We start from the raw sequence: 25,711 nt of genomic DNA, 5'->3' as shown, positions 1-25,711 counted from the left end.
TGCCATGTGAAAGAGCTAATGTTATTTATAACCACCCTATTTTTAAACTCTCATCTATCCCTGACAATCTCCGCTCAAGTTGTATTTGCCATGTGAGAGAGCTAATGTTATTTATAACCACCCTATTTTTAAACTCTCATCTATCGCTGACAATCTCCGCTCAAGTTGTATTTGCCATGTGAAAGAGCTAATGTTATTTATAACCACCCTATTTTTAAACTCTCATCTATCCCTGACAATCTCCGATCAAGTTGTATTTGCCATGTGAGAGAGCTAATGTTATTTATAACCACCCTATTTTTAAACTCTCATCTATCCCTGACAATCTCCCCTAAAGTTGTATTTGCCATGTGAGAGAGCTAATGTTATTTATAACCACCCTATTTTTAAACTCTCATCTATCGCTGACAATCTCCGCTCAAGTTGTATTTGCCATGTGAGAGAGCTAATGTTATTTATAACCACCCTATTTTTAAACTCTCATCTATCCCTGACAATCTCCGCTCAAGTTGTATTTGCCATGTGAAAGAGCTAATGTTATTTATAACCACTGATTTAGTATCTTCACATGACCTTGATGAGAAATATAGACGAAGGCTGCCATGACAGATAGCTGTAATGCTATTTTAACCACATGAAAGAGAGAATATTTTTACGTGAACTTACAGTAGTGTTGCTGACTTTCATGTTTCTGTGTAAACGAGGCGTTACTGCCGTCCCAGCTGGTAGAAGGGGCTGCAAATAAAGTGCAATAAGGTTAGCTTATTAGTTATACTAATTTATTTGTGTTCACTCCACCATTCCCAATATTGTTAAAAGTGTTAAAATCATATTCAAGGGGACAACTACAAAACTGCACCAAGTTCCATGCTCAAACACTGAATTCAATGCTGTAACACTAAATTGAATGCTCTAAAACTTAATTCAATGCTTGAACACTATAGTCCTTGCTCTAACACTAACTTCCATGTTCTAACACTTACAGTAATTCAATAGTCCAAAACCAAATGTTCTAACACTAAATTCAATACTCTAAAACTAAATTCAATGCTTTAAAACCAAACTCCACGCTCGAACAATAACTTCAATGTTCTAACACTAAATTCAATACTCTAAAATTAAATTCCATTCTTAAACACTAACTTCCATGCTCTAACATTACCGTAAATGACTGGGTATTAGACACACTTTTTTCCCTTAGAATTTGATGTAAAAAAATGCCTGCGTATAATACCCAGTAACAATTTTTTGAACTTTTTTTCTGAGGTCGATTTCAAGCCAAGAGTTTGTTTAGTTTTATGTAGAAAGGGATGTTACTCGGGTCATATTGATCGAGTATATACGGGTTAAAACGGCAGTTGAAGATCGGGATACGGTATATCGTAAGACGTTAATAATTTAAACAAAAATATTTTTCGATTAAACTTATTCCATATCATTTTGAATAATAAATTGAATTGAACAATAATTAAACATGCATATAAAAAGCAAAGTTTCGCACTGTCAAAATGTTTTTTGTCAGTTGTATGATAAGGTGTGAAAAACTTGCATTGCCTTTTGTTCTGTTTAACATACCAATACTACAAATTGATGCGATAATGGTCTTGTTTTTTTTCCACACATTAACGCGAACTTTATTCTTTCCTGTAGGTGTTGAAATTTTGAGAACAAACCCGTACAATATAAGGTTTATAAATGCATAACTTAACTTCATTCTCGACAGGTTATCGTTTACGATATACTGTCAAAAAGAAATCTTACATATTTTCATAAAAGGCACCTTTCAGTGCTATCCAGAAACAAATGGTCACAATCAGTTCTTTTAATGCCTTTCCTAACATAAAACGAATTAAAATGAAACACATTTTGCATTATCATTGTATGGTTTTAAAGATAACCATTGCCATTTTCACGAAAAACATATTTTTCGTCACTGTCAACAAACATGGTGGCCGAAATTGATAGATGTTTTTGACATATTTTCTATGCGTCCTTTAACCCAAAACATAGATTAAACGTTTTTTCTCAGATTTTTCACGGATTTTTTTGTCTGCGTCTAATACCCCCTATAATCTTATACCCAGTCATTTACGGTACATTCAATACTCTAAATTCCATGGTAAGACACTAAATTCTATGCTCAAACAACAAATTCCATGGTCAGACACTAAATTCCATGCTCAAACACTGAATTCCATGCTTAAACACTTAATTCCATGCTCTAACACTAAATTTAATGCTCGAACACAAAATTCCATGCTCTAACACTTAATTCCATGCCAAAACACTAACTTCCATGTTCTAACACTAAATTCAATACTCTAATACAAAGTTCAATGCTCCAAACCACAATTCCATACTCGTACACTTACTTCAATGTTCTAACACTGAATTCCATGCTTGAACATGATCAACCTCCCTACCAAGTTTGGTGAACCTAGGTCAAACCATTCTCAAGATATTGAGCGGAAATGTTTTTTACATTGGGGGTCGCCGCGACCTTGACCTTTGACCTAGTGACCCCAAAAACAATAGGGATCTTCTACACCTCATGACCAACCTCCCTACCAAGTTTGGTGAACCTAGGTCAAACCGTTCTCAAGACTTTGAGCAGAAATGTTTTTTATATTGGGGGTCGCCGCGACCTTGACCTTTGACCTAGTGACCCCAAAAACAATAGGGATCCTCTACACCTCACGACCAACCTCCCTACCAAGTTTGGTGATCCTAGGTCATGCGGTTTTCCAGTTATCGATCGGAAACGAAGTGTGACGTACGGACGGACTGACGGACTGACGGACTACCGGACTGACGGACAGGGCAAAAACAATATGTCTCCCCCAGAGAGGGGGAGACATAAAAACACAGATGCAAAACTTAACATGCTGGTTAATATTTCTCTTACGTTTCACAACTCATATACTTCTAGATATAGTGACACAATATTCCATTCCTCTAATGCAGTTTTTCAAGGGCTAAGACTCTGCACTTACTGGATGTAGCGACACACATTCAAACCCAAAGTTGCACAAATTCACATACTGCTCTACATTTCTCTTCCAAATTAGTTTAATGACTATGGCTATTATACTTTTAGAGGTACGTGCAACACAATATTTAGTGATGGACAAACTGACAAACGGACAATGGCAAATCTACCCAAACCCCTCAAAGTAGGCACATAAAAAAGACTTGCATGCAATATTTTTTTTTTTCAGTGTAAAATAATTCAGGTGCCAATGTTCTGCATAGAGTTTTACCTCTGTTATACGGGCTTGGCAATGCCTGGGAGTTTGGGGTGCCTGGCATAAAATTCTGTGGAGACATTGGATGGCCCATTGCACTGGTGCCTGAAATATTTTAAGAGTTGCGAAATCAGCATTTATTTGTAAGGAATTTGTCAAAGATTCTTTATGCTGACTCTTGGATTTTAATATCATGGTAGGACATTCATCTCTTAAAAATAACTGGAAAATTATTATTTATTTTTTAAATAAGAACTTAACGACAGCAAATTCATTGTTCATAAGCTTAGCCTTAAAAAAATCTGAGTTTAGGGCAACCGTCTCCAAAATGCAGAGTGGGATGGGGACATTTGTTTTCAGTCCGGTCAGAATAGCAATACAAGTTGCAAATGCTTATCACAAACTTTTGGTTACATTTGTATACTTCATGTTTTTAATATGGAATTCACGGTCAACAACTACTAAAAATGGAAATCTTATTTTTATCTTGGGTCGAAAAAAAAAATGTTTTTTTTTTCCAGGTAAGGTAGGGTTGCCCTAAACTCAGATTTTTTTAGGCCTTATTCTAAGGCTACTACGCACATTTAGAGGATTTCATTATAACTGGCTGATGACTGGTTTTGTTTTCAAAAAGTAAACTCACTTGCTTGAAACATTATCAATTAAAATAATTGTTATAGATTAGATATACCAAGAAGCCTGCCTAAGAAGCATAATAAGTCATATAATAAATATATATGCTCTCTAAATTAATCAGCCAGAAGCTAGCTACTGAACACTACTCAAGCTGCATACGGATTGACTGTTTTGACAACTTTTTAATTTTGTCTTTGACTAAGCCAAATTTTGACTAAATGTCTGAAAATCAGTGATATAAGACTGCTGATAAAAGATCAGACCACAGTTTTTAATATTTATTCTCGAAATAATGTTTTATGGCTGAAAGCATTACTACCGCTTTAAGAAAAATGAAAATTTCGGAGTTTTCCAAACAATTGGATCTGGTCTATTGCGTGTTATCCTATGTGACTGATTTGAAAGCATTGATGCCAAAATCAGCTGATTCAGAGACAAAAAATGAAAAAGTTGTCATATCGGTCAGTCTGTGAGAGTGCAGCTTTAAGTCACAGAGCAGTTTTAAGTGTTAATATTCACTCACAGCAACCACAATGCATAAACCCATTTCTACCGCGTGATGGAAATAAGCTCAAGCACGCACAAGTTAAGCCTGGGTTTGTGAAAAAAAGTGTTTTATTATTTCTTTAATATATATATATATGGGCTTGTTAGTTAAAATCAATAAAATATGCGAACTAATTTTAGAGTATAAATTTGACTTTTTTAAAGATTTTTTGTACAGTGATAACAGTTCCTGAAGGTTCATAATAGCTGGTTAATTGCAAATTAGTTTCTGATAATGTCATCAAAATTGAAATACAAGAAACCCAAGTACTCAAATGAACATGCCCTTAAGCCCCTGAATGTATTTTAAATGTCCTAACTCCAAATAAAATGGTTTCAGATAATACCAAAGGCATAAAAAGAGCGCCACGGTGATAAAAGCCAGAGTGATGGACCTTAACATACATCATAACATGTACATATTATCTCTGGCAACGTGTGTACCAAGTTTCATTTGAATACCTCAGAAGGTTTGAGGTATGGTAAAGGTTTAAGTTCTTGCAAATAGATCTCTACGCCGACATCATCTCTATGAAAAAACAGATGAGCTGATAAATGATGGAGATACCTCGGCCTTTGATTATGAGTCTAGTCTCAAGTCTGAGTCTAAACAGTGGTTATGGGGTCGAATTTCAGACCAAAATTGGTCAGAAAACCCCCCATGACGATTAGTGTTTTTATAATGCCTTTAAAAAGCATTAATTGGTCCACCAGGAGATCTAGCAACTACATATACTGTGTTAATATCTAGGGTACATACATTGCATAAAACTACAGCTTACTACTTGTATTATATGCTTTCCAGAGTAAAATAGAGTTTTATCAGCGAAAAATGAATAATATTTCCCAGTTTCAAATGGTGAAAATATCAATGAGATATTTTTCAGTTATCAAATTTAAGCTTGTTCTCACATTCAAATCAACCGTCAGCTCACAGGGCTGGGGTACACCATCAATGACTTCATTTACAAGGTAACTTTACAAATTAACATGTTTTTGGAATTAATTACCGTGAAACAGCTGAATTCATTGCCATTATATAATCTTAGGAAACAATTCTTTAAGCGTACAGATATAGCAACAAATGTTATTTAATTGTTATAGAAATTGTAAACAACCTGAAGTTACATTGTAGCTCCACTAATATCAATCCATAACTCTTGTTAATAAATCATTTATAAGGCCTAACTAAAGAAAATGTTTGTTTAGTGTAATTTGACCTACCCTACTAAGATCCCATGACACTAGTGATTTTTTTTTTAAATTCTGAGCAAAAAACACAACTGTAAAAATCTTTACAGTATGACCAGAGTCTTGTTTGAAAAAGATGTCTTAGTTGTAAACAATACAATGAGAAAGAGTGCTCTGGTTAAACAACAATGTTACTGGCATAATTTATGCGCTAGATCTCTCTGCAATATTTGATTGAAAAAGAGTATGGCCTAGAAAGTTACAGTCTAAAGCCTTTACGATCTTTATGGAAACAGAGCCCTGGATTCTTGCCCGAGACCACAATTCATCTTCTCCCCAAATAGTGACTAGATTCGTACAGAGACAAGTTGAAAAAAAATATTCAAATTACATAAAGTTCGGTGTATTTATTGGTCATAAAGACCTCCAGTCAGTCAAATAGGACTATGATATGATGACTACAGGGTATCTGTTGGATAGCTGACTCATTTAAACAATATGACTGATTAATAGATTTATTGGACAAATATTAACCAAAAACTCAATTAACATTTTGGATCATTTTGACCAAACAGAAACTTTCTTTTTCATAAAATTGGCTGCTACAGGCCAAACTGGCTAGATCCAATGAATCACAGTCCCACCATGGACATTAATGACAAAGAATATTTGAAGAAAAAACACCTGCAAAATATACTTAAAAACCTTTCCAAGTATTTTGGGATGGTACTCTAACCAAACAACTATTTTGTTAGGCCTAATCATAATAATTGAGCCGCATTGTGCGATTTTGGGCCTTCGGGCATAATTATTATAAATGAAATAATCATGAATAGAAAGTGCCATATATTGCGATTTTTTCTATGTTTATCAATTTCTTCCAAACTTCTTTCTTTTAAAGATTTGTCATTGGTGCATCATTTTCTCGACAATTTATGACCATTGGCTTACTCATGTTTCCATAGCAACCATGGATTTCGTCCCGACATATTTTGACTGCATTAATAATTTGTGTTTAAAACGGCCAAATGTATTAAAAATACAAAAATGATTTAGCATTTTTATCTTAATGTATGTTCCTAAAAGATTCTGTCTTAAGAAAATCATTTAAATTATAAGCTAGTAGTAATATTGATACGTTAACTTTGCACACCATTTGAATAATGTGCTTTTGTAACGACGTCATGTGAATGACGTCAAATTTAGTATTCAAAATGCGCAATACATGGTCTCACTTATAAACAGGTATCTTACGCAATTTAAATGATATCATCATGAAATTTTCAGAATTTCTTCCTGAAATATCATTTAATTCAAATACCTTAAAACATAATAATAGCAAATATATGTCCGAAGGCCCAAAATCGCGCGATGAGGCTCAATTCATATGCAATTAAAAGCGTTAATAACTCACGCACACTCACAAAAATATATTAATTGTATTTTTTATTCCACATAAATCATATATCAGCACAAAGTTAGGTCACTTGTCTTGTTAATAACCCTATTAAAAATTTAAAGTGTTAGTTATTCAAACACACTTAAAAAGTATATAGCTAGCGACTACAGTGTTAATGTTCAAGTACAAATTCAGCACAGAATATCACAAGCTGCCTAAAAAAGCAAGCCCTGTTCTCTGAAAACAACCAACTCACTCGACCGATTTCCACTCGCCGCAATGCTTATCGACGTCAAGGGGTTGACAACCCCTACTGACCCCCGTGGGTCGGAGATTTGACCCGAGGGGCCAACAGTTCCAGATGAGGGACCCCCTAAATAAAGGTCAAAGTGATATACACAGTTTCTTAGATTAAACAGGGCCTTTTCAGCAATAATTTGGAAGAGGCCTTGGGGGGGGGGGGGGGGGAATATTTTTAAAGCATCTCAAGTCAATTCCTTACTTAGGGCTATTCCATTTAAACATATAACCCCCAGGGGGAAGGCACTTTTAAATTATGCCACCCGCTTGAGAAGCATTTTTTGGGTCAAAATTAGCTAAAAAAGACACCTAACCATATACTATCAAAATAAAAATATGTATATGTATAAAAGTGCCTTTCCCCCGGGGGTTATATGTTTAAATGGAATAGCCCTAATTGATATTAAAGTGATTACCACTAGACCATAGCAGTTAATTATATACAACGAAAACTAGAGCCATTACAGGATGCCATAAGGGCCTTGAATAATAGCTGTTCAATTGTTATCCAGTTACTAAGAAAAAACATAAAAAAAATGTGGATAGAAAAACACGGTGGGTACCAGCCATTTGTTTCAGCAGCGAGCTAAAAATAATGGTAAGATATATAAATACTTCTAAATTCCTTTTTCTTACAAATTTTACACACAACACCAAACAGTTGATATTCAGAAAAATATCGTAAATTTTAAGTTATCAAGAATAACACAAAGCCCACAAGCCCTGGTAAAATGCTTTCTGGGCTTGCATTAAGTCTAAATGCGCGTGTCGATTTTTTTCATGCCAAGATCAAGTGTAAGAAATTGGGCTTGTTATTCAGAAAGTCTGATTTCGTTGATTGTATAACTGTTTTCTTATAACTAATTTCTTCAATCATATTCCTCATCTCAGTTCAAATTCAAATGCTCCATTTTCCCATAGGCCTATCTTTATTTATTATATTCATTTAACCATAAATAGTCACAACAGAGCACATGCACATAATTTTCTCAAGACACTTTCACCTACATTTTCCTATGATTCATTTTTCTTTTGTCTCATTTTTTTTGTGGCTCATTTTTGTTACAAAACCTATGCCCTATTGTACACACCTATACCCGATAATCGATTAAAGGAGGTGGGCGGGTGTTGAACCGTCTGAGATAATTCGGCGGGAGACGTACCGGATTCTAAGCCAGAAGACGTCCCTCCGATATCATTGCCATACTCATCCTTTACGAGTCTCGATGGTGGAGCTGTAATGAACATGAAATTAAGCGTACAGCAGGGATAATAACAGACCAAAAACCATAATGCCGAACATTTATTAGGAAGATATGATAAGTATTCAAGCTCCAATCAAGGCAGTGGTCGAAATTAGCACAAGCCCACAAGCCCTGCACTGGTAAAATGTCTTTTGGGCTTGCTCAAATTCTGAATTTTATATAGCAGGGCTTGTTCAAAAATCTAATGCCAAGCAATAGTATAAGAATTTGGGCTTGTTCATCCAAAAGTCTAATTTCAATGACTGTCAAGGTAAAGGGGTTTAGAAACTGGATTCAATTGTTCTAAGGCCATGTTTATCTATTTCAAGGTACTATCTTTCTGTTTGGAAAGCAAAGTTGCCGAACATTTTTTAACGAATATAATATATACAGCAGCCCAGCCTCTCAATCGTAATTTCAGGCTTATTTCTGATATCTATTATTTCTGAAATTTGATAGCAAAGTATGGTAGATATAGGGATCAGACCCAAAAAATATTAATTTGGATGACTGTTGACCTTATAGTCAAACCCCTTTTAGGCTTTAAGTCACTCGGCTTGATTTCCTCGTTGGCTTGATGTTAACGACATATTTTTTCTATATTTTAAGATAAAATCTGACTAGTTGGCTCAAATTTTCCGAGTCTCGAAGTTTTTTTTGCCGGTCCCTGTGAGTACTAGCCATCAGGTTTTGACAGTTTATTATTTATAAAAGTGCTTTGAAAGAAGAAAAAAACATAATAGCAACCGAAAACTTTCTAACAAGAACTGTTTTATGGCCTTCGAAGACTGCGGAATAGGTTATTTTAATTTAAGTCGAAATGAAGCTTATTTGTGGGTCAGCTACATGTACCTTAAAATCTTCTGATTGCTTTACATTCATATTGTACGTCATAGAGCATAAACAGAACTTGCAGTGCATTCACTTCTCGCCAAGGCGACCTAGGTTTGATTCCCGGCAACTGTTTATAAAAGTTTATCACAACACAAATTTCACTTACCTGCATGCTGAATGGTAAGACCGGACAAATCTGCAAATAAAAGAAGTCTTGATTTAGTATACATGTATGGTATGCTCTTTTAAATGGAACACCTGACTAATTCGGAGCCTAAATTCGGCCCCATTTCTAATACTTAAACTTGTACTGTTTTTCCAAATGAGAAAATAAATTTCATATTTGTTTTGTTGATGATTTTTGTTTGTTATAAATTAATAAAAATTTTGACTCTAGAACGGTTTGTGTGTGAAAGGCTTGATGTATTCATAAATAAACAAACTTCATCTCGTTTTTTTCAGTGCAGACAATGCGAATGTCCGTCGGACAGTCGGACATGTCCGGTATATTTCCATTTTGACCGACGAAACTTTATTTTGGTCGGTCACAATGTCCGGTGAAAAATTACAGTCAGCACCGTTTAATTTTCGGAAAATTTACTTTCAGTTTCTAAATAAATGTTCAGAGTTATTTTTAACTATTATATCATGATTATTCAGCCTGTTAATCCGTGTATCACTATTTGTAAACCCCGTTTCGACATGTTTCCGTAAAAGCCGATAAAACGCGTAAGGTTCCGATCTCATCTCGTACTATAATACTTTTATTTTACGGAAATGTTCGGAAATTACAAAATGTATTTATTTTCGGCGAAGTGGTTCCCGGCAATCGTGTTAATTTAAATATGATGATTAATATACCGAGCTGACTTTCTTTCCGCTCTGTTTAACATTGCTAATAACAAGAAATCTACTTTCGTTTTTGCATAAATGTTGTGCCTGAGTTTGACTTGTAGTACAATTCGTTACATTTTATAACTGTACTGTATCTTTAATTCAAAGATGAATTAAAAGAGTAAGATCTAGCTGTTCCATGGGTAGGCGAACCAGATATGAGTTTTTTTTGGGAGGCAAGGGAAGAAAAAAATTATGACATAAGATTCGAATATTGATTTTTTTACATGATGTTTAGCTTTTTTTTGTAATTTATTATAGTACTGTAGGACAAATCTAACCAAAAAGATCTAAACCTGTTATAATGGGGAATTACAAAACTTATTTAAAAAAGAGGCTTAAAATCAAGGTTTAGGCTGATGTAACCGAATACTGTTTGTAACATTGCGACAGGTAAAAATTTGTTGCGACAGGTAAACTTTAAGTGTTTACCTGTCGCAATGTCCTGTGAAGGAGAAAAAGTTTTCGCGTTGTCTGTCAGTGCTGTCTAACTTTTAACGCATTGTTTTCAAACACAAAATTGAGAATTTAAATTTATTAGAGTGAATAAAAAATCCATTATTTTTTTGGAAAACTAGACTAATTTTCAAAATCAAAAAACAAACAAAATCAAATTAGGAAAGCACAGGTGATAAAATGATTGCAATAAACAATACTGCAAGCTAAAAGCCATCTGAAAGCAAGAGTGAACATTAAACTGATGTAACACACTACAAGGACATTTAATGATGACATCAATTAAAATTCTTGCAACAGCTGGTCCTATATCTCAATTTTACATTTATAAGTTATTCTAAAACATTTATACAATATGCGAGAGAAAGTATGCCATATTTCAGATTTTTATCTGAGCCAACCCCTTTCCAACTGACCATTCTTTTAATATTTGATACAAATTTCAGACCTGGGAGATGTGACAAAATTTGATTACTGGTACCACATGTTATCATAACACAAGAAATACTGTCGGGAGAGTCCATGATATTTTGAGTGACCTTTGACTTCAAAAGACCATTTTGGCATCAGTTACTTCAATTCAGTCATACAAGATAACTAACAATAGAACAGATCTCAATTGTTTTGTAAACTGCCGAAAATTTCATTGTTCTTAAATCGTTAGTATTGCCTTTAGCCATAAAACGTCAATTTTTAAAATAAATGTAAATATGAAAACTGTGATCTGCTCTTTTGGCTACAGTCTTACAGTGCTCCAGCCAGGATTTGAAAAGGGCAGGGTGGAGTTTTGAAAAGGGCAAGCTACATGAGTCATGTAGGGGCAATTGGGGGAGGGGTCCATCCCTGTCACAAGTTTGTTTTTTGTTTTTGTTTTTTTTTTTTTTGGGGGGGGGGGGGGGGGGTCTCCCCCTATAATTTGTTTTGTTTTCATACCGTACTCAATTTAAATAATTTTCCATGATTTCCAGACTTGAACAAAATGGTGTTTTTTTCTCAAAATTTAGAAGGGTGTTTTTGAATATCAAAATTAAAATTTGTCTGTGGTAGTATGATTGTACTTGTCTGGAATCTTCTTTAGTGCAATGTCACATATTTCTCAAAAAGAACCATGTAAAATAAACAAAAAAACAAAGACAGTTAAACATTTGAAGCAATCAAAAAAATAAATACACAAAAAAACAAAAATGTAGGGGACGAATCTTAGTTTGGTACGATCTGGATTGGGTACGAATGTTACATTCAGCCTGGCTGTTATTTAATTGTCTTTGGTAAAATATGTTTAATATGCTAATGTTTTAGAATAAAATGACAATAAAAATCACTGCCCTTGCTTAAAAAATCACTTATAATACAAAGAACATTGATAAATTAACTCCGAAATTCGTTCTGACAAAATGGCGGTTTCGGTGATTTTTGATATGATCATAGACATAATAGGTAAAAGCTACATAAAGCATCAACTTATATTTGTGGGAAACAAAGAAATTTTCATCATGAATATTTTACAAGTAAGCTTTCAAAACATTTACTGAAAAAGTGACGTATTTGATTGTGTTAGCGCCACCTTTGTTATGTTTAATTCGGCAGTGACCGTCTGCTTCAAATCAACAATGTTTAAATGGCGAGTCTCGTCTGTACAATATAATTAAAAAAAAATTAAAAGATTTAATTGTGCTTGACAACTTTTTTCACCATCCCTTCACATTTTCTATCGCATTTTACGAACTTTCATCATTGAATGAACGAATTCTCAATGTATATTCTGATTGGCTGACATTCAATAGCTCCGCCTCCTGCCGATGTTTCCCTATTTGGCTCTTCTTAATTATTGGATTAAAAGATGACCGATTATGAATACACAGGTCGTCTGCTCACTACACAAATACATAATTAGCTGTCATATGACTTGGACAAGGCACATTGGAAGATGAAAGGGCAGTGCGGCATATTTTAAGCAGTCAATGTGGGCATGGTGACACCTAGCGGGAACACTGAATTGTCATAAGTATTACGTAATTTGTCTCAATTATAACAGCGGATTAAGGGCTGCCAATCTTTTGCAATGATTTCAATAGTAAAAAGGGCACTAACAGGATAATTGGTGCTATTAGAGCATTTGTGAAAAGGGCACTACTCAAAAAAGGGCAGGGCGGTCAGAAAAGGGGCACGGGCGCTGCGCCATTGAAAAACGGGCTAGCTGGAGCACCGTCTTATATCACTGGTTTCCAGAAATTTACGATAAAGTTGGTTCATCCCAAGACAAACAAGAGCTGTCACAGAGACAGCGCGCTCGACTATTCCGCCGCTTTTCAGTGTAAGGCCTAAAAAAAAAAATTGTTTGGTTAGGGTTACATCCTTAAAAAAAATAGGTAGGGTAGGTAGGCTTTTTTGTTTTTTTGTTTTTTTTTATTAGGTTTTATATAAGAAAATAATTTTCATCATTGGAGAATGGTGTTAAAGCTATCTTCTGTATAAGCATTTAAGGTTTAAACTTAATATTAAAAAGCAATTTAAAAAAAAACGAGATTTTTTTTTTTTTTTTTTTTTTTTTTTAATTTTTCATTTTTTTTTTCAAATTGACTATAAAAACGGTAGGGTCGGCGCCTATTCCGTAGGTAGGGTCGGGTAACCCGAACCAAATGTATTTTTTTTTTAGGCCTAAGGATTGAAAAGTTTTGGCGAACATGCATGGATCACTGTGCTCCAGCCAGGATTTAAAAAGGGCAGGGTGGAGTTTTGAAAAGGGCAAGCTACATGAGTCGTGTAAGGGCGATTGAGGGTGGTTGTGGGAGGGGTCCCCCACTGTCACAAAGGGGGTTTTGGGGGGTCTCCCCCTAGAATTTGTTTTGTGGTTATACTCAATTTAAATCATTTTCCATGATATCCAGACTTGAACAAAATGTGTTTTTTTTCTCAAAATTTAGAAGGGTGTGTTTGAATTAAAATTTGTCTTTTTGTCTGTGGTTGTATGATTGTACTTGTCTGGAGTCTTCTTTATTGCAATGTCACATATTTCTCCTACAAATCATGTAAAATGAAGTAAAAACCATGACAGTTAAACATTTAAAGCAATCAAATAAATAAATACACCAAAAAAACAAATATGTAGGGGACGAATCTTAGTTTGGTACGATCGGAATTGGGTACGAATGTAACATTCAGCCTGGCTGTTATTTAATTGTCTTTGGTAAAACAATGTTTAATATGCTGATATTTTAGAATAAATTGACAATAAAAATCACTGCCCTTGCTTGAAAAAGTCACTTTTAAAACATAGAACATTGATAAAATAACCCCGAAATTCGTTCTGACAAAATGGCTGTTTCGGCGAATTTTGGCATGATCATAGGCATGATAGGTAAACACTACATAAAGCATCAACATATTTTTGTTGGTTATCATCATGAATATTTTACAAATAAACTTTCAAAACATTTACTGAAAAAGTGATGTATTTGACTGTGTTAGCGCCACCTTTCTTATGTTTACAAATCGGCAGTGACCGTCTGCTAAAAGTCAACAATGTTTAAAATGGCTAATCACGTCTGTACAATACACTTAACAATTATTTAAAAGATTTAATTGTGCTTGACAACATTTTTCATCATCCCTTCGCATTTGCTATCACATGTTACGAACTTTCATCATTGAATGAACGAGTTCTCAATGTATATTTTGATTGGCTGACAATCAATAGTCCCGCCTCCTGGCGATGTTTCTCTATTTGGCGGTTCCTAATTATCGGATTAGAAGATGACCGATTATGAATACACAGGTCGTCTGCTTATTACACAAATACACAATTAGCTGTCATATGACTTGGACAAGGCACATGGGAAGATGAAAGGGCAGTATGGTATATTTTAAGCAGTCAATAGAGGCTAGCGGGAGCACTGTTATCATAAGTATTACGTAATTTGTCTCAATTAAGACAGCGGATTAAGGGCTGCCAATCTTTCATAATGATTTCAATAGTAAAAAGGGCACTAACGGAATAATTGGCGCTAATAGAGCACTTGTGAAAAGGGCACTACTCAAAAAAGGGGCAGGGCGGTAAGAAAAGGGGCACGGGCGCTGCGCCATTGAAAAACGGGCTAGCTGGAGCACTGCTGTTAGATTAGATTTCAATGCAATACATGATGTGCGGAGATATTAACATAAATGTGGTTACATGCAAACTTTTAACAAGAATTTTTAAGTGTAATAATAAAGGGCCATTATATGCAAAACACAGTTATCTAACTTGATTATTTAATTAGATTGGGTGGTTGAATACCATTGTATAAAGTCTCAATGCAATACATCAAGTAGTTGCTGAGATATTATCCTATGTGTGCTAACATGCAAGACCTTAACCAGAATTTCCAAGTCGCATAATAAAGGGGCAAAAATTATATAATATGAAAGATAGAGTTATCTTACTTGATTAAATAAGAAGGTTAAAGGTTACACACCACCATTGTTATTCCCTATATAATTCAATGTAAAATTATAATTTTTAGACAACATTTAAAGGCATTTTGAGCAAATGCAGGCTATGATAACCACATATATTCTTAAAGTACAAGCTTTAAGTTACCTTTTAAGCCAATTAAAAAAGGGGTGTCAAGTTATTCCTAAGAAAAATCACTCCACTTGAAAAACAAACTCTAAAAATTGCACCGTCCGCCATGGCAGATCTTCCAAAATGACCTTTCAACTATAGGGCAGCGGTTTATGCTTTAATCTTTACTCTAAATGATAAATCAAGCAAGAATAGATACTTAAGGTATAAAAGTTTCAGGAATAATGATAGTTTTGATTTACAGTGTATTGAGCATGTGAAAACATGTCTATCAATCATAAGAACATTTTTTTTTTTTATTGAGAATTTTCCACACAACGGAAGTACATATGACGTAATGGTGACGTCATTCCTTAAATGGTTGGGAGCCTGTGTGTGAAGTTCCAATGCAATACATGATGTATTCGCTGAAGCATTGGCTTAAAAGTGGTTACATGCAAAACCTTAACCAGAATTTCTATGTTGAATAAAAAAAGGGACCAGTATTTGAATTTAATGCAAACTCGAGTTATCTTACTTGGTTAGTTAAGTAGATTGGATGGTTGAGTACCATTTTATAAAGTCTCAATGCAATTAATCCAGTAGTTGCTGAGATATTAACCTATGTGTGCTTACATGCAAAACCTTAACCAGAATTTCTCAGTCAAATAATAAAGGGCAATTTTTTGCATTAAATGCAAACTAGAGTTATCTGACTTGGTAAATTAAGTAGGTTGGATGGTTGAGTACCATTGTATCAAATCTCAATGCAATACCTCAAGCAGTTGCTGAGATATCAACCTATATGTGCTTGAACGCAAAACCTTAACCAGAATTTCTAAGTCAAATACTAAAGGCCTATTATTTGCATTAAATGCAAACTAGAGTTATCTTACTTGCTTAATTGAGTAGGTTGGATGGTTGAGTACCATTGTATCAGGTCTCAATGCAATAACTCAAGTAGTTGCTGAGATATTAACCTATGTGTGCTTGCACGCAAAACCTTAACCAGAATTTCTAAGTCAAATAATAAAGGCCTATTATTTGCATTAAATGCAAACTAGAGTTATCTGACTTGGTTAATTGAGTAGGTTGGATGGTTGAGTACCATTGTATCAAGTCTCAATGCAATACCTCAAGTAGTTGCTGAGATATTAAGCTATGTGTGCTTGCACGCAAAACCTTAACCAAGGGGTGACGCCGACGCCGACGCTTGGGTGAGTAGTATAGCTCTCCTTATTCTTCGAATAGTCGAGCTAAAAATGAAAAAAGTTGTCAAAACAATCTATCTGTGAGAGTACATCCTTAAAATACACTTCCATACCTATTCCAGGAGAGACAACCCTCTCGTAGTGGTACGGGTTCACACAGACGCTGTCTTGTTTCAGATCAAATGCGTACTGACAGAATTTCACATGCTTTAGCTCGTTCTTGTGAAGGTCCGGCCATCTCCAAATCCTCGCATAAATAACATGGGGGAACCCCTTCCTACCCGCAACCTGGAAATTAAATTATGCAGTATTTAATTGCACGTACCTTGAAAAGTAAAATTGCTTGGTAATCACTAGGTGAATTATGTCACAACAAATAAAACAACTCCATATTCTAGCAATAGTGCTCTAGCCAGGATTTGAAAAGGGCAGGGTGTTATGTCAGAAAGGGCACTATTGATGCGCATTAATTCGTATTCAATATGAGTCTTAATTGGGCACTTGCAAGCACCAATGTTCAACTCTTACTGTTTATGATTGTCTTGTAACTACTTTCAATACTAATAGTTTTTTATGAAAACCTTGGCAGTTTTCTTTACTTTAGTGTCAAAATTATGTATATTTACCATTTTCATACTAGTTTCTGAAAATGGACTCTGTCAAACAAAATGACACAGCAGGGTGTAGTAAAAATGGGAGCAGGGTGCTGGAAAAGGGAAGCAGGGTGCCCAACCCTGCTATTTAAGCCTAGCTGGTCTTATATCTCTCTTTTACATTGAACATTATATGAATCAGGTTACTATTTTTCCTCTTTTTGTTAAAAGAACACTATTTTTCCCTTTTCAAAGAGTCACCATTCCCTCAAAAGTAGAAGAAAAAACACTGGCTTATACCTGCAAGCGTCCATCTAATGTCCTTTGTATTGTAACACACTTGGATGGGTGGGCACCGCTGGTTGTAATGGCCGTGATCAAACTGTCCAGCTCGTCACGCTTTTCCTTCAGTTTCTTCACAAGAGATTCTATTGCTCGCTTGGCAAAAGATTCACTCTCCCCACCTTGTCTGTACAATATATAATAATGTTTAGATGGTTAAAGTTTTTAAATGTAACAGGGCTTTTTTTTACATATGACAGGCTGAAATAAAGCTAAATGTAAATTCTAATTGAAAAAAAGAGAAAATATTTCAGTGATTATTAAACATTTTTTCATGAAACATTATAAAAATACTAATGTACAGACAATCATGGAATGATTCTTTGCGATAATATTATAGTTGTGTTTATTTCTAATTGTAAGTCAATCTTCTGCTATTTCCCAAATATGAGCTTCAAGCGTTTGATAGTTCCCACATTGGAGCCTTTAGGCATTCAAATCTCTCAAAAATGAAAATACCGTTACAGTACCCAATTTTGTGTAAACAAACATCTCATTTTTAAAGTCATCATCAAACTCTATTGAGCAATACTTTGATATATTATTTACTTTTCATTAGTATAGAATTTAGAAATGTTCAAACACCATGTCTATTAAGTAGTGACAATATTGTTGTAAAACATGTTTTATATAATTGTCCCACTTATTGACTTCAGGTACTAATTTTTTAGATGCTGGGCGTACATACAATTTTTATAGCTCAGTATTTTTTCTCTGCTTAAAATAGGGTCTAACTAGGGCCCACTAGCATTCATGAGTGTGCGAGTTCTAAATTCGAGCCCTGAAGGTTTCAATAATCATTTACTGAAAAATTCTCGTTTTTCACAATATGAAGGGCCCTGACCCGATTCAGAATATTGTGAGGAAAAACACTGGTGTAATGCCTCATAAATTCTAATAACCATACATACCTGTGGCACATGAGGCTATGCACGATGCTCAGACAGGCATCAGCGCTGGTAGGTGCATTATGACTCATGTTGATGTTGAAATCAGGACCCCTGTCCTAGATAATACCAATGATTTCTTGGTGTTCAAAGTTCCAGGCTTCAATTCAATGGTAATGATAGCTAAATGGATCCATATTGCATTTAAGAACCTCATGTAATGTCACCACCACTCAATGAGTAAGGTTTACATTATGAAACAGGATATGCTTCAATCCTTTTATTTATTTTTTAACAAAATTACCATTATAATGTTTAGGGAGAAACTAAAACATTAATATTATCATCTATTCATAGGACACTGATTTTTATCTAGGACTTTGATCTGAAAATAAAAAGCAAATCATACAGTATAAACCGAAATACAAAAAAATAACATGCACATAATTGTTTCCATTTGTAGTGAGCAATAGATATCAGAATCAATTTTATTCCCATTTGAAAAATATACGACAAAATATACATGTACCATCGAAAACTATGACACAGTATCAATTTTATTCCCATTTGAAAAATATACGACAAAATATACATGTACCATCGAAAACTATGACACAGTATCAATTTTATTCCCATTTGAAAAATATACGAGAAAATATACATGTACCATCGAAAACTATGACACAGTATCAATTTTATTCCCATTTGAAAAATATACGACAAAATATACATGTACCATCGAAAACTATGACACAGTATCAATTTTATTCCCATTTGAAAAATATACGACAAAATTTACATGTACCATCGAAAACTATGACACAGTAATGTATTTCTATAAATCGTATGCCAAACTGGGATGCAAACGGAGGCAACAATAGAGGACCTTTCAACGCAAAGTGAGAACAAATATGCATTTGCAATTGACACCCATTTTTTTAATCATGTGTTATCCTGAATATTGAGTTCACTAATAGTCAAATATGTTTTACATGAAAATAAGCTTTAAAACATTCTCTTTTCTTTAACAATATTTTTTCCTCCGACTAGTTCTTACAGGGTTCCCGCTGGCGATCGCCATTGTCGCCATTTGCGACAAAATCGCAAAAGTGGCGACAACTTTTCAAATTTGGCGAATTTATGGCGACAACGATTTTTTTCTAAAATATTTTCTTAAAATGACGTAAGTGGTGACCATGCGGCCTGCATGATAATCGATTCTGTCACTGTCATAAATCAAGCGCATCTGCTGGTGCGACAACAAAAATTAATCCGATAATTAGGGCAAGCAGTCACGGCCCAGTCAACACCTCGCTAATTATTGCAGAATTTTATTGCTTTCACGGATAAACAATGACATCCTTTAACTGTTATGTCTCTTATTAGCAAACAATTTTACAATTTAGCTCAACAGCCTTGTTGCGTAATTATCGTGTTAGTTTTAAATATGCAAATCATAGAATTTTATGTTGTCGGAAAGTCACGTGATATGCAAATTTCGTAATGACGTTTACGCGCTAAAAATAGACTTGCTTTCGGTTTTGTCGCAATTTGTAATTGCTAAAAATGCAGCATTCTAAGAGTTCAAAAAGTGTCAAAAAGATTAACAGAAATCAAATAAATAGGATTAAACCCCATTTGATAAGGCTTCTAATATGTTGGCTGTAGTAGGTAGACAAATTTCTATTAGGAAAGTTATGGCCCTAGTTTGACAATGTATATTTCTTTGAGATTCCATTTATTTTAAATTTATCTCATAATTTCACAAATGTATTCTTTTATTGTATGCAGGCATTAGACCGAAATCAACATATTGATGTTTATGTCACATTTTTTGCAATATTTTTTTATTTATATACTAGTCCATATACAATGAATTTTGTCAACAGAATAACAATTTGCTATTAATATCTTGTGCTTCATGTACAACAAAATGTTATGATTTGCACGACAATGTGCTAATTAAATGCAATTTAAGGCTCTTAAAATGCTTCAACCCCATGAGCTTCAGGGGGCTTCGCCCCCTTGGCCCCCACAAGGGCGCTGCCCTGGACCCGTAAGGGGGCCTATCGCGGCCCCCTTAACCCCCCGCGAAAAAGTGGCGACAACTTTTTAGAACCCAGGGGGAACCCTGGTTCTTATGTTAATATATTGATGCAAAACTGCACAAAACAGTTACTATTGGTGTCTTTTACCTGAGATCTATCCTACTCCCCACTTACACACAAATAATAATTTAGTGACAGTCTCAATTTTGACTTTCAGTTTCACTTTGCAATTTTAAAGCCCAAAATGAACAGCTAACATTGCAATGATTGCAGTAAAAAATGTGAAACAGCGCAAAGCATGACTCCTTACATCGTGTTAACCTATTGTTTGCTTTTTAACCCAGACTTTATGGAGCCGAAATCTTGATAAATCGGCATTTCGGTGCAGTCCGTAAAAAAATGAACCAGTGCGAAAAGCATGTCACTTTTGGGATTGGTCAGAATGTAGGGAAATAAATGCAGTATTGTGGACATTGCTAAGCCTATCTGGACAAAATTACCTGTCAAAACAATAGGCGAATATTTGACATATTTTTGTTTTTCCTGGCGCGAGGAAATCAAAATAACTTAATGCGCATGCGTATGTTAATATTTTTTGCTTTCCCTTCCGTCGGTGTCAGAGAAAAAAACGATAGTAAAAACAACTTTGAGATAGTTCCCGTATCATACCGTACCGGTCAATGTAGAGCACTTTTAGGTACATGATCAGCCCGCGCCGTGACGGACCTAAGCTTAGCTTTAAGTCTAAGTTACATCCTGTGGCCGTTTCAGTAAAGACCTTAGTCGATTTTAGTTGTAAATTGAAATTATCTTAGTGCCATCAGGGTCAGGGTAAGTTGGATTAGAGATTATTCTATAATTAGTCCAATTCTATGATCAAAGATATAGTATACAAATATAATTATTGTGATTAAGTACTAGTTTCTGTTCACCAATCACTATTTATAAGCCTAGGAATAGTTTTCCCTATGGTGTGGCCATAGCAGGTATGACATAACAACGCACCCTTGCCCTTCAAGTGCCATAGTAAAATTATTTCAGAACATGCCCCATTTTCTCGGAACATCTTATAAGTCCCTTATAACAGGATTAAGCTCAGCTCACTATTTTTGAGTTCGTTTAAATTGTGTTATAAAGCTGCACTCTCACAGATATACCATTGTTACAACTTTTTTACTTTCTGTCATGGAAAGGGCAATTTTTTTTCCGTAAATATCTGCAAACCAATGATATAAGATTGCTGACAAAAATCAGATCGAAGATTTTCATATTTCCGTTCGAAAAGTAATGTTTTATGGCTTAAACCGTCACTAACGGTTTAAGAAAAGTGCATAAAACATCAATTTTTGAACTCAGATATAAAAATCTGCGATCTAATATTTTGTCAGCAGTCTTATAAAACTGGTTTACATGGATTTTCGCAAAAAATGGCTCGTTCCAAGACAAAAAAAAAACGTTCAATCTGTGAGAATGCAGCTTTAAAGAGTTTTGAGACTTGTTAATATATCACATCTGAGATCAATACAATTAACTGCTGTGTGTTTTATAAAATCACATTTAAGTAAGTCATTTGCAAAATGAAATAAGATACTTAAGTGACTTAGGCTTAAGATTTTTTGACAAATTGGGACCATAACTATTTGTGTCAATTGAACTTGAGCCAGCATTGAAAATGAACACGAAGTTGAAAAAATAAACTGAAAGATATATTGCTACTTGTGACGTTTTTACAGATCTAAGATAACTGAGGCTACGACTTAAAACCTGTATTGAAACGGCCACTAGAAGCGGCCACAAACACTACCCCAAGTAGCGGACGCAGGCGGGGTGTCATTCTCATTCACCAGAGTGATGATGCTATGCGTTCCACATAGATTTATCACGATCGAACGTCTGATGAATGAGAATGGCGGGGTGTAGGCGGCGCTAATAACAATGTATATGATTTACCCTGTACTTGTAATCATTTTTAATAAACAAATATTCTGGTCAACAGTGATAATTTAAATTTGCTCATATGTTTATAATGTTATATCTATTTAAAATCGAAGTATTCATAATTATTAAATATGATAATATTCTATATTTTGCTAATACTATTTAATTTTAATCTAATTTGAATGCATTAATTTATTATCTTCCAGATTCTGTGTTGCATTATTGATATTGTACTAGTATTTGATTTGCATTTCGGAAAATAGCTCTGCGAACTTATGTTGTAACTTGTGTTAATTAGATGTGAAATACATTTTCTTGTATCTTGTCTCTGGATAGGGTAAGGGTTAGTTTTAGAAACATATAGCCTCTTTCTGATTTAAATATTTATATCAGTAGGTGTGCCCTTTTCGTCTTCTACCTAGTGTAATATAGACACCATCCCCTAGTTTAGGGGCATGATCCTTTACTGCCGATGATGGTATCACAGGCTCGATCTTCCGTCTGATCATTCAAGATACTAACCACTAGGAGATCGGGGGGGGGGGGGGGGGTATATCTAAATACCTTGTTAGTGAAAATAGTATTTTCTACGCCGCTACCCGTGGGACGCCCCTCACGTAAATTATAGCTGATGACATAGCTGTCAATTTTCTTTTTCCGGTTCGTGGTTTAGTGCGAACATTAGATAAACATTTATAATGAACTTTATTATTCTATGCTCCAAATAATAACAGTTTATGCACGAAATCACATCTAAGTTAAACAGGGCATGAATACATGACCAAATTACTACGCCGCCATTTATTCAATGGAAATTTAAATGGTCGAACGTGTTAGCAAAACAATTGAAGATAATCATTGAATAAAACATTAAAATGTTCTTAGTGTTTGAGTTTATTTCAAGATATGTGGGACTTCAGTCAGCCCACACTGCTTGAAACCAGCCTGATTCGATTGAAGACAAGTTGTTTTCCAGGTAAAGAATGATTACCATGCTAGGTTGTTGACAAATTTTGAAGCGTAGTGGGGTAAAACAATTATCAGTTCATTTGTAAATTGTTGTGTGAATTTTCGGGGAAGTTCGTATCACGTTTAACGACAGTTCAAAAAGATTTTTGAACGATGATATTACATCGTATTTATGTTCGAGCAGTTGTTTTCGTCTGTCATTTGTTTTGTTTGAAAAAAAAATGTTCGAACTTTTCAGCTTCAAAGTTAAAGAAAACGTTTAAAAACAGGAATACCTTATTTTCTAATAAACGGAAAGTTGTTTATTTACAAATAAATCTTTTTTAAACTTGTGAAACCTTTTTAAATTCCAAATTATTTCTGGCAACATTGTCTTAATCAACAATGACGTGTTTAGTTTTGATCAATGGATTTTAAAAGTAGTTCTTAAAGTTGACATTTTTACTCCTTAGCTTGCAGTCGGTGAAATAACAACAAAAAGCGCATGTTATTTCACTGATAAAACTCCATATTTCATCGAAAGTATGAACGAAGGCATTTTAATTTAAAATGACAAAACAGCTGATGTTTCAAACCAAATATCTTAACTATAAAATAAAAAAAATCATAATTAACATTGTTCGAGTTTTTACCTAAACACATTTATTTTCGCACACAAATATCAGTTTAGATCTTTCCGCGTGATTAAAGACACATAACATGTTACATGAATCCATAAAATAATAAATTCCATGCATTTTGTTTCCCAAATTTGGTATTTTCTCTCTACTAAGAACCGCCAAGGGAACCTTTAGATAGACATCCGTTAAATGCCATATCAATTATCGAGATTTCAAGAATATCACAGGAGATTGCTGTTTAACATTAGTTTCATGTTTTATCGTGGTTTCCGACTGATGCTGCACAGCTCCTGGAATCAAGCATTTCGTAATGTGCATAATTTCGCTCGCGTATCCAAATGGAACCTGCATATATCAGCCAGATTCAAATAATCGATATAAATTTGAAAATAGAGTATCGCAAGTATATCACCATTTATAAATGTTTGGAAAAAATGCCCACATACATGAGAAAGGAGTATTATAAACGGATGCATAAAAATGATTTCAAACTGATCTTTCATAATCTGATTTTGCATGTCGCCTGGTAAATTTCTATAGTAACCGCGATTACTTACGTCACATACTCTTTTTCATGCCACAGCTAATCTGTTCGATAATATAATATTTTAGGTTTCAAATTTTATTTTTATTAAAAGTTGATAAAATCACATGTTACGTTGTCGCATAAACTGATTATTCCTTCCGTAACCATGTTTTGGAGGTCTTTTGCACTGAAGAAACCACACTAACTTTGTCTTTTTAAACAAACAGGTTTCACCCGAATAATTATTTGAATGCATCGTACAGTGACCTTTCATAAAATAGAATAAATTAAAGATAATTCAGATTAATATAAAGAAAATAAATTATTCCTACGTAATAATATACTTCAGGAATGAAAGATACTATATATCATGTGTTTCCGGTCCGGGTGGTAAAATCCGACCCGAGAACAAACACGTAAGGTGTTAACGCGGCCTGCTGAGTTAGTGGCCACGCACCGTGCCATTGGGTCATTTTTTTTCGATCCGGACCGGAAGGACATTAATTGTTTTTTTCTTGCATACCTAAAATAAATAGTTTGTGGAAAACGCGTTCCTCTTCATTCCACCGAAAATCGCGTGCGTCATTGTTTACTGACAATATTTTAGATCTCTGTTGACGTCGAATTGTTCTTCTAAACAACGTGTTTTTAATGATTTTTTTTTCTTTTTTGAATAAAACTTTGCATACTTATATATTTAATTGCGCTTGATTGAAATGACATAAATCATACAGTAAACGAAAGAAGAAGTGGCGCGTTGTTGCTCGTGACTCATCTGACGTCAGGGGTGCCAGATGGGATTTTCCAACACGATCAAATTTAGTGGAAATGCCTATCCGGTGTGCTAGAAATTTTTGCTATTGGTACAGCATTTTATTTTAGCATCCTTTCTAATGTATATGATATTCCAGAGATGATTTTGTCATCATGTGATTCGATCGTAGCTTACATTCACTGTTTTTATGTTTATATCTTATTTCGTATGAACAATCCGACAGATACGACGCAGTGAATGAGTATACAAAAGGTATACATGTTCTAGATAAAAATTGAAAATACAATTTATGAAGATCGTTTTTGTGTGTGTGTGTCTGTGTGTGTTCTATGTCTTTTGCGTTTATCATGTGTCATTAAACGGGGTTGATGTTTAAATGTTTGGCTACTGAGCTTGTTTCTGCAGTTTTTCACACACAAATCAATGCTTGGTGTTTGAGGTTATTTTTTAACATTTCCTATTTCAAACTCGTATCAATCTTTTGAATCCTGCTTATCTACTTGCAGTCGAATTA

At 34.5% G+C, this 25,711-nt stretch overlaps 2 protein-coding genes across 6 annotated transcripts in view; both read right to left on the bottom strand.

The window, feature by feature from the left end:
• Positions 1-20,974, bottom strand: part of LOC128221232 (mothers against decapentaplegic homolog 4-like) — a 40,229-nt gene extending 19,255 nt beyond the window's left edge. For 2 of the 5 annotated variants that reach the window (XM_052929755.1, XM_052929756.1), the window contains exons 1-9: positions 20,870-20,974; positions 18,346-18,706; positions 17,393-17,561; positions 16,613-16,787; positions 9,562-9,591; positions 8,409-8,552; positions 7,274-7,390; positions 3,261-3,350; positions 667-735 (exon numbers count right to left, since the gene is read on the bottom strand). In XM_052929755.1, the coding sequence (XP_052785715.1) occupies positions 667-735; positions 3,261-3,350; positions 7,274-7,390; positions 8,409-8,552; positions 9,562-9,591; positions 16,613-16,787; positions 17,393-17,561; positions 18,346-18,413 (862 nt within the window). In that variant the 5' untranslated portion in view covers positions 18,414-18,706; positions 20,870-20,974. The remainder of the gene's footprint in view (positions 1-666; positions 736-3,260; positions 3,351-7,273; positions 7,391-8,408; positions 8,553-9,561; positions 9,592-16,612; positions 16,788-17,392; positions 17,562-18,345; positions 18,707-20,869) is intronic. The other 3 variants (XM_052929757.1, XM_052929758.1, XM_052929760.1) reach the window with 3 other exon arrangements.
• The window catches only part of LOC128221230 (uncharacterized), a 216,947-nt gene that overhangs the window by 60,426 nt on the left and 130,810 nt on the right, over positions 1-25,711 (bottom strand). The window lies entirely within an intron of this gene.

This window comes from Mya arenaria, chromosome 16, assembly GCF_026914265.1.
Source record: "Mya arenaria isolate MELC-2E11 chromosome 16, ASM2691426v1".
Lineage (NCBI taxonomy): Eukaryota > Metazoa > Mollusca > Bivalvia > Myida > Myidae > Mya > Mya arenaria.
This window is presented reverse-complemented; position numbering and strand designations above follow the sequence as displayed.